General features: G+C 35.6%; 1 protein-coding gene across 7 annotated transcripts in view; it reads right to left on the bottom strand.

Moving 5' to 3' along the window:
• The window catches only part of CACNA2D1 (calcium voltage-gated channel auxiliary subunit alpha2delta 1), a 406577-nt gene that overhangs the window by 65672 nt on the left and 322799 nt on the right, over positions 1-18106 (bottom strand). For all 7 annotated transcript variants that reach the window (XM_013180424.3, XM_048062797.2, XM_013180420.3 and 4 more), the window contains exons 11-12: positions 17770-17928; positions 13336-13440 (exon numbers count right to left, since the gene is read on the bottom strand). In XM_013180424.3, the coding sequence (XP_013035878.1) occupies positions 13336-13440; positions 17770-17928 (264 nt within the window). The remainder of the gene's footprint in view (positions 1-13335; positions 13441-17769; positions 17929-18106) is intronic.

Here is an 18106-nt window from a genome sequence, read left to right as displayed (position 1 = left end):
GAAAATGGGGATATTTTATATTGTAAAACTTGAAAACACTGTTATGAGTATTACAGTGTAAAGTTAGAAAATTTCAGAATTAATACTTCCACAGAACTAAGAAAACGCTAATTCAGTTGTACTGTTCTACATCTTATTAGTGCCACCTTGTGGAACTACAGCAACTCACTCCCAGCTCACTTAGTAGCTAGCAGGGGATGCCCCTTCCGGCTCTCTGCTAGAAGTACGAAGGTATAAATATCCTGCTGACACAAACTAATTTTCCTCTGTTAAATTGATTAGCAATGTGATCCTTTAGGTTTTTACGTAGTTAAACCTTTGATGAACCAGACATATCACAGAAGTATAAACTGAATTACTGAATTCTGTATCCTGACAATAACTTAATACAGGGATATTACATGACATTGAGGAGGCAATGTTCTCTGTACTACACTGTCTCCATATATAAGATGAAGCTTCTAATATTAAAAAAAAAAAATCAGGTGTAGGTATAAATCAACTGTTTTATTAGCTTTTTACAGCATTAGTTTCAAGATCAGTGGTTAGAAAGAGAAAAGCTGTGCTTTCAAAAACAGTAGGATTTCACAATTATGTGCTTGAATGCAGGTTTGAGAATCAATTTGGTTGTGTCTACCCTAACTGAAATTGGGCCATCATCCACTCTCTGGCCTTGAGAGCATCTGTGGTAGCAGAGCTGCCACATCTTCAGAAGCTTGCAGATAACATGTTCATGCAGTTCATGCAGATACATGAACAAAAGCTAAATTATCGCTCCTTCCTTCTTCCCCTTTCCTTGGTGCCCCTGGGAGTGGTCCCAGCACTTTGTCTGGAAGTGCACCAGTTGGCACAGGCTGAAAACCTCCCAGGTCTAACTAAACAGTTAAACCACATAAATGACTGCAAGACAGTGTCCTGTCCCCATGTAATTCAGTAATATAAATGGTGCCTTAAGACATTTAGACTAGCAGGTGATGTTGCTGATAGTGCATTGCAGTTGTATGCGTAGCTCACCCTGCTGAAAGGCACAGATGGACTTCATCTAGAAGAAACCCAAATAGCTCTCAACTAGTTTTCTGTGATGTGGGTATATGGCTGTAGCTTTGGCTCAAAGGGTGCTAACACACTGGCTGCTTCTGTGATTTCCAGAAGTGTACTGACTTAGCCCTCCTGAAGGTACCAATCTCACCCAGCTGTCCCACTCACCTTGGAAATAAATGTAAATAATTCAGTTTGAATTGGGTGATTTTCCAGCCACTTATTTTCCAGCCACTTATTCCATCTCCTACTGATTGCTATCCCTCCCACAAATGAAGAAATTACACTATCAGCTTTTTAATGGTTCAACCTTTCAGTGGTTCAATGTTTTACTTTGGCTACCCAGATCCTATTTACTCAGTTGATTTGTTTCCCTCCTTGGTTATCTTAATAACTGAAACAGAAAACAACTGAATTCCTCCTTTCCCTAAGCTAATTCTCCCTGACACGCAGCATTTAGCATTCTCTGAAGAAAAAAAGTCATTTTTTTCCAAGAGATCCTTGTAAATTTGGTGGCCCATATCGGGAACCAGACAAAGGAGGTGACAAAGTAATTCCTTCTGTACTCTGGATTAAAAGCATTTCAGGCATTTCTTTGATAGTCAAAACAACACTTAGAGGCAGCTGAGCAGCTGGAAATGACCAGACTAATTAGGGGGATATTTACTGTTCATACCGTGACACTAAGCCTTTTTTTTTTCTTTTTTTTTTTCCTTTTTGGCCTTATAAACTCTGGAGAATTACAGATGTCAGCTAAGGATTTAAAGGAATATTTAATATTCCATTAAACATATTATGTCTAGAAAAGGTGAATATTTCAAACTCAAGCTTTGAACTGGTACTCTGCACTGTCTTTTTAAAATTTATTCAGTGGTATAGTTTTGGAATTAGTGTATTTTCCCCTTTGTATTGTTACGCCCTCCACTATTTACTCCCATTACTCTAATTCTTGTACAGTTTGGTAAACACTGACTAAATGGTTGCAAATGCCAAACAACCATATAAAAGAGGGAAAAGGACAGGGGACAAAGGGAAGGGCTGTCAGAAATTCTTGTTTCAAGCTCAAATCTAATCTTACAATGGTCTGAACTTCACAGGAACATGAGAACTCTAATCAAAACAACTTAGTGGACAATTTAGCATACCAACTAAAGAGGTGAAAAGACTTTTGTCTATGTGCCCTTTCCTGGACCTTGACCTGGGAAAGGAACAATATCTTAGGAAGACCTTAAGAGTGTGAGATTTAAGAGTGAAAACTCTTCAAGTCTGCTTCCCTTTTTTAGGGGAGAAAACAAAACCAAAAAAAATCCAACAAAACAGTTAACCACAATGGAAACTCACTGCTGTCATGTAGGGCTGTGCTTAGGGCAACCTGACCTTGTGTGTGCTTGCAGGTAAAACATCCCATTATTGACAAAAGCAGGCACTGATGATGCCTGCTGTCAGCAACTGGCAAGTGTCCTAGCATATCTGAAAGACCAACTCTTATGCACAACCATGTGTTAGAGAACGTCCTTCACAGCTAGCAATCAATGCAATCACTGTGCATGCTAGCTCATTGTACTTCTTGCCAAACTGCACCTGAAATCTCAGGACTGTCTGTGAGGAACGCTGCATACATACAGATTTATAGATACCATCTATCCTATTTAAAGATCATAAAATTAATCACGACACAGTTCCCTCCTATACTGAATGACACATATTTCATTTCTTTTGTAATAAACTTAACTTTAAGGAAAAAAAAAATCCTGCATGCAATCTACAGGTAAAAAAAACTGGGATGGGGGGTGGGGAGTGGGGGTGTGTCTATAGCCCTGGTGTGTTCAACAGCTTGTATCAGAGTGGTCTTGTTAGTAAATTTAGTGGCACATTTTGCATTCACTGTGGCTGAAAGAGAAGAGCAGAGACAATGTATTGTACTTAAATGACATTTTAGGTAACAAGATATAAGCCATATTTCAATCTGTGATGCAGGGTAAATTAATTTCAATCCTCTCTCACAAAGTCTATCTTTTTAATGAAAAAAAGAAAGGAAGCTCTTCAGCCTTATTCAAATATGCTTCTTTCAAGGAAATTTCTTATAGACTAAATACTGCCTTAGAGGTCTGGGGGCTTGTTTTTGAATAAAACAGCCTGTACAAACTAAGACTGCAACAGAAAGCACTGAGGTTACTGTTGCTTTTCCTGTCTATATGTAGGACCAAGAATATAATATAGCCAACATGCATTATTCAATTCATCACCTGCAAAGAGTTGGCTTCATAAAACCAACACAATTCTTTCTTGTTAAAAAGGTTCATTAAAACAGAGTTGGAATTGTTGGAAAAAAGTACATTTGCAGCTTGCAGCCTAGGTACAAAGCACGAATTAAATGTCTTCTGAAGGGGACTCTGAATAATAGAACTCCAACCTAAACCTGTGTAAACACTGAAAATATCACCTTGAATTTTATACAAGGCTAACTTGAATATGACTTCAACTAAATTTACTGACTTAAAATGGAGGCTCAGGATAGAAGGAGAGGAATAGAGACACAAAATAGGTTAAGAATTCTAAGAGTGCATATGGGCACTGACACTGTTAGGAAAAATAACACTTTTTTGAAATTTATTTTCTTTTTTCTCTATTTTTTAAGCAATAAGATCTACAAAAACAATTGTGAAAACCTCAAGAGAAAGTAATTAAGAGATCATTCTTGAATGTTATTTTCATGTCATTTACATGTCATAACCATGTGAATGTAAGATTGCAAAGTCACTTTCTCATTCTTCTATTAAAGACAATCTATTCTGCACACACATCAAATTCTATGCAAAAGAGTAAAGAACATGACTATGATTCTCCTAAGATACGATAAAGCAGGTTTTAGCCTTTTCCTTGGAACTAATCAGGACTTTGAATGCAAGTCACTTTACAAGTAGAGTATTTTCTCTTTCTCATCAGATTATTCATCCCTTACTTGAGAGGTGATTTTTTTCTTGCTTTTTGTCATAATTGAAATATATTTGCAAAACACTACACAAATGTCCTTCTTAATAGCATATAATAATTCTTGTTTGATAAGATTTCTCAGACAATGCTCCCCCTAAACCAATGTGGTCTCCTAAAAAGTAACTCTTCCTTACAACATCAGCAGCAATATGTAACAGCTTGCATTTAAGTTGCATGGGGTTTTTACTTGCATAAGTGAAGTTCACAGTACACCTACACTTATGTTTTTTCATTTCCCATTTCATAGAATCACAGAATCATTTAGGTTAGAGAAGACCTCTAAGATCATCAAGTCCAACCATTAACCTAGCACTGCCAAGTCTACCACTAAACCATGTCCCTAAGCACCACATCTACACGACTTTTGAATACCTCCAGGGGTGGTGACTCAACCAGTTCCTAGGCAGCCTGTTCCAATGCCCCAAAACCCTTTCAGTGTAGAAATTTTTTACTTAAATCTCCCCTGGTGCACCTTGAGGCCATTTACTCTTTTTGCTTGGGTTAAGAGACCGTCCCTCACCTTGCTACAACCTCCTTTGAGATAGCTGTAGAGAGGAACAAGATCTCCCCTGAGACTACTTTTTTTCTCTAGGCTAAATAACCCCAGTTCCCTTAGCTGCTCCTCATAAGACTTGTTCTCTAGACCCTTCACCAGCTTCATAGCCCTTCTCCATACATACTCCAGCACCTCTGGTAGTTCTGGTAGTGAGGGGCCCAAAACTGAACACAATACTTGAGGTGTGGCCTCACCAGAGCCAAGTACAGGGGGACAATCTGTGCCCTAGTCCTGCTGGCCACCATTTCTGTTACAAGCCAGGATGCCATTGGCCTTCTTGGCCACCTGAGCACACTGCTGGCTCATATACATCTGGCTGTCAACCAATACCTCTGAGGTACTTTTCTGCCAGACAACTTTCAGCCACTCTTCCTACAGCCTGTAGTGTTGCATGTTGCTGTGCCCCAAGCACAGGACCCGGCCCTGGGAAATTTTAAGAGGGAAATTTTCATTTCCCTCTTAACCCATCATCTGTTTATGCTGCTGCAGACATGCATCTTTTGCTACCATCTGTTTGTTTCAACTGTTCCCTTATTTTCTTTCATACTACAAAGATTCCTATTCTGTATCTTCTTCCTTTCAGACCCAGTAGAGTCTCCTATATATTTCTGTTTGTTTTTCCACCAGTGCATTGACAAATCTTTTCATTCAAAAATGTCCCATCCTGTCTGAAACTATCCCATTTACTGATGGACTAATGCTCAACTAGTGCTCAATACCCACCTACCAGTTGGCCTAATCACCATTTAGAAATTAAGTTTTCTATCAAGTCACTTAGTAATAGGTGATTCATTTTTTAAAATATATTCAGTTGTACTAGTTGAGTTACGATACATGACTTATTCTACTAATTGGACAAGTTCTGCACCAAGCTTGTAAATTTAACCTTTGGAAATCTCTGGAATCAGTGAAACAGAATCACCGAATCACAGAATTGTAGGGGTTGGAAGGGACCTCAAGAGATCATTGGGTCCAACCCCCCTACCAAAGCAAGTTCCCTAGAGCAGGTTGCCCGGGTAGGTGTCCAAATGGGCCTTGAATATCTCCAGTGAATATACAAGTGTTAGAATCATGAGTATGTAACAGGTAAATTTGAAGAAAAGCATTTGCTATCTTATTAATCATACTTTGTGTATTTGTGTGTGTGCGCACACGTGCACCTAGTTTAGCTTCTCTATCTGCAGGTCACAATTCTTAAGTTTTGTCCACTCCTACATTTTCAAATGAATGGGATTCGTGACACTCTTACATGGCTCTTATTGCAATACGACACATATATTAACTGTCTGCAGCTATGCTCATTACAGTCGGTTCTTTGAGATTTAGTCACAGCACTTCCTTCAATAAATACTGGAAGCATAAAAAAATATTTAGACTTTTAATTATATAGGTTCATATAGCATGAACCTATAGCAATATGAGAGGAAACTATTCCTGAATAAAAGGTTAGGAATATTTCTTATTTTAGAAGATGACAAAGAGTTAGTTTTGTTGTTGTTGTTATTTTTTTTTGTTTGTTTGTTTTGCTTTGCTTTGTTTTGTTTTGTTTTCTGAATTAACTGAAAATCTGGAAGGAAGAAGATAATTGGAGTGAAAGACCAGGGAGTGATTTTTATTTTGAGAAAGGGAAGGTGTGGGAGTACTAAAACAAGGGTAACATTTCAAAGACACAGACTTGAGTAAACTCAGAGAGCTAGCTAGTTGGGTATCTTGGGAAGGTAATCTAAAGAATAAAGGATTACCAGAAAGATAGCTATTCATGAAGAGGAATACACTGAACATACAAGTAGAAACTCCCTAATGCAATGTAAGATTAAAAACAGAAAAGAAAGTAAAATGCACAACCCCAAATTGAAGGATACCTGTAAAATGCAGCAGTCTGGGAAAAAAGATTTGCAGCAAAGAAAAAAAATAGAAAATATGGTTCAATAACATAATACAATCCCAAAAGGCAAGTTATATTCTATGATGTATTTATCTAAGTGCTGCACGAAAAAAAAAAAATAAAATAAAAAAACCCTCTGTTCTCTTCCACTCAAGATTCTCTAACTGTTCAAGAGCATGTTTTATGAAAGGTAGAGATAAGAAGGGCAGAGCTAACATGACTTTATACACATCAGAGGACAGAATAAAGAATAAATAGAATTATAGATGTAATTTAAGAGGAATTGAAGGAAATTACTTTGTTTAGTTGAAAAGACAAAATAATGGGAAGATGAATGAGGGTCACAACATAAAAATGTTTTCCTAAAATGTAAGAGGAAATTATAATAAGAATTAATTGTTCTCTGTAATAATTGTAAAATTAGAAACAAAGGAAAAAAAGAAAAATAAAATAATAATAATAATAATAAAGAACAACAAAGAACAACTCTGAACTTATTTTTCCTTAAGGAAATTTACAAAAAAAAACAAACCAAAACAAAACAAAAAAACAGGTAGTGGTGAAAGAGAATAATGTAAATACATAGAGAAGCTGTGGGATTGGATACTTTTACAGTAGAGTTATATAAACATCAACAAACATGGCCTAGGCATTTAATTGCTTATTGCAGAAAATCCCAGTCCTCCAATTCTTTAGTTACAGAAGTATACAATCAACTCACACTGCATTTCACTGCTATCACAGGTTTCTAAGAATGAACCTAGTCAGTACATGAGAAGACTGAGATGGAACCAACCTTCTGAGCTATAATCAAAACCAGCTATGCCATATGTAGCATTTTGTTTGTATAAATAAGTAAAATGCAGTCCGACTCTCTTGTTTTCATTCCAAAACAAACATAATGTATTTGCAATATTAAGTGATATCCTATCTCTGTTGCCTGGATTAATCATTTTCTGCCATCTGCAGCATTGACCTGTACATGACACCTTGAATCAATCACTATTAATATAGTGGTTTGAAACCGAAGATCAACAAAAATAGACATATCAAATAGTCCCCTCCATGCCAAATTTGAAGGAAACAGCCTCTCATTTGGGCTTTATGTAACAGATACGTATGACTCTAATATGACTGATAAGATTACTTTTCAACAAAACTACATTAAAACTTTTATAAGCCTTCTGCAGTTCTCAGCACCACCACGTGGATTTTATCTTGCAAAGCAAATAAAAATGCCATATGGTAACCCAGACAGACTCACACTGATAATGCAACAGCAGCCTAAAGGAAAACTCAGTATCAACGCATTAATAGCCCTGTGGACATAAGCAAAAAAAGGCTTTTCTGCATGCAGATCTTCCTAAAATAAACACTCAGCTGCACTGCTGTACTTTCTGCTGCACTTCCTAAGCCTGCAGCAATCTTGTTCAACAAACTTGTGTACATATATATAACAGTATGGGAGACTTGTCAGTTGAAGGGAAAAGTGGCGGGACAAGAAATAAAATGAATATGACTTCCTTATTGAAGCCTTTAAGAAAAGAGATATATAGTAAAGGTAAAGGCATTAGTGAAAGACAAGGTTAGAAAGGTTATCAGCATTGCCAGGGCATGGACACATGTTAGGGGTACTTCAGCCTAGGAGGATTCCTATGTACATAGGAATGTACATATTCCTCTGTACACTAGGTATGTACATATTCCTCTGTACACTAGGTATGTACATATTTTTGGAAAAGAAAAAAAAAAAATCATCATATTTCTAAAGATCATTTTACTCTGATTCCCAGTATGGGAAGAGGACTTCACACACTGTCAGGTAACTGACTCAAAATTTGGGCTTATGGGGAAAAATGTATACCTAATATCACACTGGAGGGAAAAAAAAAAAAAAAAAAAGTTATTTCCTGGATTGATACACTTTTGACCTTAAATCACTTAGTATTGTGAAACTTGTTAATGTAGTATTTCTGAATAGTGTCACAGAAGGAAGACTGCTGATAGGCAACATTTAAATTCATGAATTAAATGATATTAATCTATGCTAGGAACCCAGAAGCTTGGACAGTGGATATATTGTAAATCCTTCATTAATAAATGGGTCTAAGAAATAGTTAAAAATAGATAATTTGCCTTAAGAGTAAGATATCTATGTAGCAAGCCCTCTTCCACTTTTACTTTATTAAAAAAAAAAAAAAAAAAGAGGAATGGACTACGAAATGTATGGGTATTATGAGTATTGACCCAAATTTTACTCAGAATATTTAAGCTTTACCAGTTCTGAAAGTCACAGTACATGCAATACACTAAAATTAACATCTGGAAGATGACACACCCATTAAACAGAAGTCATTAGGGTAGGAGCCAGAGGGCCAGTTTAACCAGCTAGCTGAAGATTTTTTCTGTTATGGGATTTCCTGTACCATCACGCCATTAAAATTCACAGCACGGGGGTTCTATGACAAGAAGTAAGAAATAACATAGCTTCTGGTTGTCTAAAGATAACAGAAGGCTAATGTAGAGAGGCCCAGACAACAATCTAAAATCAGAACGCATAAAAACTATCTTAACATTTTTGCCATTTTATCTACCAAACTATGCTACATGCCAGTCAGATATAAACCAGAACTTTGCTCACTTCAATCCTTTATTTCATTACTTTTATGTTACATCCAGTGTCACAAGTCTAGCACACACTCAGAAATGCAAGAGCTTTGGCACTTTGACAGTTGGTAATCCCTATTAGAAGTTGATACCGGTGTTGAGAAAGATGCTGTTTCTATTTTCTGCTTTATGAGTACTCCACAAAGTTACATTTATTCAGTCTGATCAGACACCTGATCAGAATCCTATGGCTACCTCAACAGAAAAGTCATCAGCTTTCTCAGTGGTCATTCGCAGTCAGAACTAATATGTCCAGGCTTCTCTGGAATGACTCATTTATCATTGCCCAGATTAACACCAAATAGTTATCTTTTCAGTTATAATGATATGCAGTTGCACAATGATGGATGCAAGCCAATGAAGGTAACGGTTGCCTCCTTTGGTGATAAGAGCTGGAAGAACTCTGAAATTCTTTTCTAGAATGAAGTTTTGCAGGAGCTTTCTCACAAAGATTTCATTCTATCATTCTATAGACACACTGAATCTGTCCCATTTGGAAAAAGTCACTGCCAGTCATAAATTTCCCACTGGAACTTTCCAAGTTGGAGCTTTTTCACACAGGGCCTCTATCACTGTAGCAGCTGTGTGCCCACTGCATGCAAACATCTTTAATATAACTGAGTTGTTGTTAAAAACTTCTCTGTATACCCTTTCCTCTCAAATGACATTGTCAAAGAAATCTACACAAAAGGAGGTTGTATTAATCATTACAGATAATTCTGCGAGAATGAGATATGAGATCAATCTTATGCTTCTCCTCCTCCTCCTCCTACCTGAAATCAGTCCATCTGACCCCCACAAACCTCTGTCATGCCAGGAGACTTCAGACAACTGAAAGTGCATGATGTATGTTTAAGGTCTTTTCCTACTCGCATAAATTGAGCAATCCTTCATAACACAGATTTCAGGGCACACAATCTGTCCCAAAGAACTGTAGTCCTATTTTTAAGTTGAATTCACAATTCTTAGGGTGGGAAACGCCTACTGTGCCTATATTTCAACCGAATTTACATTGCTGTTTTCAGTGAAGCCATCTGTAGTATGAGTGCAAATAAAAAGAAAATTTACCAGCCCCATTACTGATATTCACTGTGTGAGTGGTATTTCACACATTCAGTGTGAGTGCCCCAGATGTCACCATAACGGTAAACTTGCCAATTTTTAAATATCAGTCATAGCATATAATTGCAACCTGTGACAATAAAATCTAGCTTTATAAAGGGAAAAAGGGACGCAAAAGTGAAACACAATTACGATTTTCAGTTTTCAACAGATGAACACCAGGAATGTTCATCTTCAAAGTAATTCTATAAATTTTATAATAATCCTCATATTCATACTTTAATACATTTGTAAAGACAAAAAAATACTTTAAATATACATATACATACCACCCAAACAGATGAAACTCACTAATTTAGTTTTCCAGACTCTAGATTCCAGGTTGATCTTCTGATAGTTTTAAATTGCTTATTGTATCCTTTCATTTCTTAACTTGGATGGTTGCATTAAGGGTACTGTACACAAGTGTACTAAGTCATGTCATCTGACAGGACAAAATCTAACTGTCTTTCATACTGAGAAATGACAAAAGTAACTGACATGAATAAGAAGATACGTGGAGAGCTGAAATAATTTTACATCAGGAAGATAAAAACAAGGAGTAACAGGTTTGAGTGAAAGTTCTTTTGTTTTTACAAGAAAAAAGTATAAGTTTATGATACGGGACAGCTAAAGGGATCGACTGTGATATAAGACAACAAAGATGCATTTTTATACACTGTGCACAAAACAGAGAGAAATGTTCAAATAAATGTAGACCAGGCAAGGAAAGATATCAGCTGATATAAACTGATACTATGAAGTGTCACCACAGTAAAACATGGATAACTTTTAAACACCTTACTTAGTGAATAGTCTCTCTACAAACAATAATAATAAAATTGGTCTTCTTACATACAATGGAAGATTATGAAATAAATTATAAATAAACTGCAATAAAGACAACAGAATCTAGATCCACATATCTTTAAATACGTAATCATTTAATATATGAAAGCAGCCTGCTATGCAATCCAATAAAGTAACTCTGACTATTCAGAAAATTAGAATTATAGGTGTTTATGTGTACTTTTCACATTAGAACGTGTTTGTCAATTCTTTTATTATCATGCTGTACTCAATTACTACTTGAGAGAAGGAAAAAGAGTGCTATCATTTGGGAATCAAGTGTAGTCTTACAAAAGAAACGTTGACCACAAAGCTATTTTGTATTAGCCTTATTTTCAAAAATACTAGAATGTTGCAAAAGATTGTCATGGGGATTTCATTACTATTTCTAAAAATGAATTTACTGGTTCAATACTATTAGAAGGTTTTCAACCATAAATTTCCCTTCAACAACACAAGGATTGTTCCTGATGGGAAACTATAAGGAGAAAGCAAATGGTTCTTCAAATTATACCTGCAAAGATTGTCTTTGTATTTCTTGTATTTCCAGAGTCACCTTGGAGAAATGCTGCAAGGGATGGCATCTAGCAACCCAGTAACAAAATATAAGTGCTTTCAGATATGGGCTTCTAGATACACATAAATTAATCAAATTTCTAGGAAAGTGGCCTTGCATTGCATCTGCAATGCAGTCAATTATATACAAAAATACACTTAAATAATCAGAAATACAAGTGACCATTACCACCGTTATGCATTTTCCAATAAAAAGCCTAAACACCCATTTGGTAGAGAGAAGAAAGTGAGGGTGTATTATATATAAGAGTATACATCAAAACAACCCAATTCCTGATACTACAAATTTACAATATTAAAGGTTGCAGTAAAACAGACACTTTAAATTACATTTCATTTATTATACTTCACAGAATAGTTGATTGCCATGCATCCACAAATCTCCATATTACAAATCTCTTTCTTTGTTCGGGATGGATATTTTGCTGTACTTTCTTACTAAAACAGCAAATTAAAGGTAAAATAATAAGAAATAAATCATACATCTTCCCCCTCATATATGACTTTCCTTTAGCTGATAGTACTTGTAATAAAATAAAAGCTATTGAGTCCACATTTGAAGAGGAATCTCTGCATATATTTTCAGAATACAACCATGTGTGTCACACACTGAGTTGCTACAATTTCAGCTGTTCCTTCTAATTGTCAGTATAAAAGCTTTCAGCTCAGACACAAAGATTAACTAAGCCACACCATATCATTCTACGTGAAACACATAAAGCAGATACAGAATGATTATTCAAGGTCACTGAGTGAATCATTGGTGGAGATGGAAATTGTCTTGCATTTCTAGTTCTCCTTTTGAAGGGATTAATTCAAATATATGAGAATTTCCAATGAAATATTTCCACTGCTTTATACATAAGCATCCATGGCAGCTGCTAAAGTGTCTTAGGGAACTGTGATCTAACTTCTAGCTACATCCCCAAGCACTAGATGTAGGTAAGTTCCCAGTTAGAACATGAACCTGGCTCATACTTTTCTTTAGAAAGAGGATTGGAACATAGAAAGGAACATGGTTTACACTGAAATATAGTAAGACAATCACAAAACTGTTTTATTTCACACACAAACACAAACACACATAGAGAGAGTCATATATTTATGCATTTGTCTGTCGGTTAGTATGTAAAATCCAATCTAATCTTATCAAGACAACATCCAGTGATTCTTGTGTCAAGGCCATAATTCTGGCTAAATTACAGAACAAGTTTCATCAACATAAAACCCAAATTTGTTCAGATTCAGATTTTAATATTGAGATCCAGTTTTACCTTTGCTTGATGAATAACAAAAACACATTGAAAAAATTCACAGTGAGGAGATATGAATATATATTATATCATTTAACTACCTGTGTTTTTGCTTGATAATGCAAGGAATAGAAGAATGCAAGAAAAATACCAATAAAACTTTAATTTTTACAGCTTATTGTACACTTCTGTACCACTTGACAACAATAATCCACAAAGTGTAAAATATTAAATATATTTTATACTCTTTTCATAGAAATACTACAGATTTAGAAAGCTTTAATTGCCCTGAGGTTCAATACTAAGTTTTTACAGCATATTTTATGTGCATACCAAAATGTTTTTACTTCCATATTTAAAAATTCCTCTTCATGCTATTGTATATTATATAATAAAATCTTTCATATATCACTTACTTTTTTGTCTTCATTATATTTATGGAAAATCTCTTGTGCTCTTTCTTCACCACCATCCGTAAACAGCATAATAATTTTATTGCAGTTAGCTCTAGAAACACTGTGCTGTAAAAATACAAAAAGAAGCTTACTTTTTATTTCAGGCTATAAGGAATAACAACTGTTCTATTTAATGGCTTTCTCATCAACATGTTTACTTTCATGTTTAACATGGAAGGAAAAATTTTCCAGCATTCTTGGGAGCAATTCTTTACTTCCAAGAATTAATTCATTCAATACCTAAAAAAAAAAAAAAAAAAAAAAAAAAAAAAGCAAGCCTTTTTTCATTCTATGATAGTAAACTCAACACATTTCAGATCTGGCACAACACAGAGGAACAGCAATCTGGTGGTCCTTCTTACCACCACCAACACAAGGAAAGCTCTTTGCCCCCTTCATGAATTACTTAATATGCAGTTTTTTCTGTTGGACTCCTATTCACAAAGACTCTTCATTATTTCTTGAGAGCAAGCCGGGAATAAAGAGAATTGAGGAGAAGCCCCCTTGACTTCTAATTCAGCAGTCACAGTAACTATTAAAGCCACTGAGAAAAATACAGTGTGCTATGCAAAGGAATAAAAACATAGTTCCAAAGTCAGAACAATGGAGAGATGAACATGAATTTTGGCTCCTTACAAAAGGCGCCAAGGGCTCCTCCTCTGGCATTCATCTTCTCTCCTCATTGCCTGAAAACTTGCATCTAGTCTAAACAAATTTTTCATAAATTTTACAGCCAGCATTCCTTGTCCTCTGTGTTGCTGCAACTGGTTGTAGCTAGGCATGTCCTGGTACTTCTTAGCAGTTGAATGTGAGGGAGTAAAACCCTTAGAGACTGTAAAAAAAATTCAAATTCCCCTTCCACAAGTCCACATTTTTCTACATTAATTCACTATACAGTCAAGGAGAGAAATGGGAGGGTCATCTTTACACAGTACCTAATTCTCCCTTGCTTTAGTCTTTGTGAACAGATGGAATAAATGACTAACTGCCACCTTGCTAGTCAGGTGAGATGATCCCACTCCCCTTTGTGGGATTTTTTTTTTGCTAGATTCTTCTCTAACAGAGAGACCACAACTCCAGACCCAAACATCAGCCAATTAATCTCAGTATTGCAGCTCCACAGTTCTACAGTGCTCTCTGCAGATTAAGATCAAAAGCTTTATTTGCTATCACTACACTCACAGATTAATAACAATGCCTCAGAAACGTTTTGTATTGGTAGTTCAATATTCAGTGAATAACTACTTATTTAATCATTTGAAAAAAAAATAAATCCAAGGATTTTCTTACATACAGCAACAAATAAAAAATCTCTTGAAATCAATACATTCTCTCCAACCTCATCAGCACACTGAGGTTCATTTGAAATTAAATAATATATGACCATTTTTTACTTGTGAAATACAATCTACAAGATACTGCTTTGGGCTGCAATTTTTTCAATATTAAAAAAGTAATAAAAGTAGAGTGGGTACTGCATAAATAAAGAAACTCACCTACATTGACAATGATTTAATATATGAGCCAAAATAAAATTAAAGTGAAACCAAAGAGATGACAGAAAAGGGGACCAATGTCTGCTTGTATTATACCTTTTTCCTATTGATTTTTAAATGACAGCTATTATGTGTACTGTAAACTGAAACCAGTTGGGTTTACATAATTAAATTATATTTTTTCTAATGGTTTACTTAGCAATATGCATATACAGTATCAGAAAAAAAATCAGTGTTTTCTTCTAGAACTTCCAGAAGAGCTCTTACTTATACTATGCAGTTTAGACACTAAAGTCATGTCATGGAAAAAAAAAAAACAAAATCAAAAACAAAACCATGATTTCATTAGTTAAACGATACTGGAGATCTGAAAGTGAGTAAGCTCAGAGCAAATGATACTTTCCCACCACACACATACATACCAAAAAAAACCAAAACAAAACAAAACAAAAAAAACTCCATATCCTGATGAAAGAACTTAACAGATCAGCCTCCTAAAACTGATGAAAGGGAAGGCAGAAAGGCCTTTACAATGCATCTGTTAGTTTTTGTGGTTTTTTTTTGTTTGTTTGTTTGTTTGTTTGTTTTTCCCCATTTGCACAAAGATAGAGATACTGGCTCAGGGAGTGAATAAATGTGATTTTGTAGAGCTCACACAGTAATTCCATTACTGACGAGTGGTGTCCCTCAGGGGTCTGTCCAGGGACCGGTGTTTTTCAATATTTTTATCAATGACAGAGACGAGGGGATTGAGTGCACCCTCAGCAAGTCTGCAGACAACACCAAGCTGAGTGGTGCAGTTGATACAACAGAAATAAGGGATGCCATCCAAAGGGATATGGACAGGCTGGAGAAGTGGGCCCACGTGAACCACATGGCTCAAGAAAGCCAAGTGAAAAGTGCTGCATCTGGGTCAGGACAATGCCAGACATGAGCACAGCCTGGGAGGAGAACTCACTGAGAGCAGCAGCCCTGCAGAGGGAGACTTTGGGGTTGTGGTGGATGAAAGGCTCGGCATGAGCCAGCAGTGAAAAAATATGTGCATTTCTCATTATTAATTTCATGACACTTAAGAAGGAAAGTAAAGTAAAGCAAAAAACCTGCTTGAATCAAGAAGAGATGATTAAAAGATATTTTTTGACATAATTATTATGGTATGGGGTGGAAAAGTCCTGAACTGCTGAAGCTAAAGTATAATAATTTTCAAAGAAACAGCAAATTAATATAACATTAAATAATGGAAAAATACTGCATAGAAATTATGGAATGTGGATTATTTATATGCACATGAATTAACATGTTGAAAAAACTGAAGTATTTATTTTCATCTAGCAATACATTGGACAACAAGTTTTTTCATGACAGAAAGATACTACTTTGGCATAGAGAGGAAAATTGTTTGAACTAACTGCCATTCAGAAACAATATACCAAAATTATTATCAAAATTTGAGCTGCTAAAAATATTCCATTTCCACAGATCTTAAAGCAGTTGGATTGCTTGAAAGCATAAATAAAATTTGAAACTATCCCTAAGCATATTTCTATTAGTTGTTTAAGCCTGTATTATATCAACCTACTATATCATCTTGTCACCAGAGTCTAGCACTGATTCCATCAGCACTTTTACTCTTCCTGCCAAATGGATTTGCCAATATCTGGAGAGGATGACTTTATTTCTATAACCTAGTGCAACCTTTTAATTTCCCTTGATATACATATCCACAATGTTCAGTCATAATTTACAGGATTGCAGAGATTCTGTGAGACTAATTACACCTCTGTCTCCAATAAGGAGAGACAGAGTCCCACTATGAAACTAATCTCCCGTTATTTTTTTAAGCAATTATTTAGTCCTACAAACAGGTCCATTTTGAGACTTCCCCTGTGTTCAGGTCTTCTTCTTAGTACATCCTGGACACAAAGTACATATCTGGTACTACACCAAATGTAATATATAATGTTAATTGAATATAAATGCTGTGAGGACCCAGCTGTGTTTGGCAACAATTCTTATGTCTTCCTGGTTCCCTCTGCATAAGATGGCAACAGAGAAAAAGAGGAAATGCTATTAAGCCTGGTCCGAAAAAATCTGGTTTATTTTAAAATCCTGCTGGCAGTTTTACATACACATCAGCAGATGGCACACAACTTTTTCCCCACCAAATCTCGTTTAATCAAAACAGTGATCTGCTGAGTAAATACTCTTGAAAACATTATATTTTCTTTATCTTAATTTTTTTATTCAAAATTTCACTAGGTTAGAAAACTTTCAACCAGTTTTAGCCCTAAGATGCATATGCAATGGCAGGAAAGCTCCCTTAAGTCCAAAATCTGACAGAAATGGGGGAAAAAAGAAGTAAAGAGGTCTCTGCTCAGAGACAACATTGAAATAAATTAAAACAAACAAAACAGAACATATTTATTAAGATAGACCTTTAGCTTCTATAAATTGGTATAGCTTTATTTACACTAAGGTTAACATCCAATACAAAGTTTTTTATGAAGATAAAACAGATCTTTTTCTAAACAAATACACAAATTAGAATTAGAATTCTCTCAAATGCCTAATATCTCTCTATTAATTAATAGCTGTCTGCTCTCCTCTGTCCTGCTCTTGCCACTGTCACCTATTTACGGAATACAATAAATAGAAAATTGTGTGTATGAATGATGTAAAAACAGTATGGCACAGTGAAAAAGAATTCCATTCCCAAGCCTTAGCAACCTATCAAGCTTTAGGGGCATCTGCAAGACAAATTGTTCAATAAATTTACTTGCTAAATGAAGGTATCTTATGATTACCTGTGTTACATAATGGAGGAGCAGGTAAAAGCCTTCTGAACATTCAAGTTCTCCTAATTCACTTTAGAGCACTGAGAGATGACTTTCATACTTACGTTTAGCAGCTGTTCAAAAGCATAGCTAAAGCCTTTTTTGTAATCAGTAATTCCTTTAGCAGAGATTTTATAGACAGCTTCTTTCAGCTTCTTCTTGTTCCTCACATTAGCTTGGACAAGATGATTAAAGCAACTGACGTTCTGAGCATTATTGTTAAACTGTAAAACAAACAGAAATAGCATTAAAGACAGAGATGTACAATTAATTTAATTTTCTTTTCTATGTACTTAAGTAGTAAAGGTTAATGGCCCAAGAGATAAAGTCTGTGACACATGGATATTAATTATGACTGTATCGAGACAGTCCAGCAGTGCCTGCCTGGTGATTTCAAAACTG

The sequence above is a fragment of the Anser cygnoides genome, chromosome 1 (assembly GCF_040182565.1).
Source record: "Anser cygnoides isolate HZ-2024a breed goose chromosome 1, Taihu_goose_T2T_genome, whole genome shotgun sequence".
NCBI classification, from domain to species: Eukaryota; Metazoa; Chordata; class Aves; order Anseriformes; family Anatidae; genus Anser; species Anser cygnoides.
Note: the sequence above shows the minus strand (reverse complement) of the source record. Positions and strands in the feature narration are given on the sequence as shown.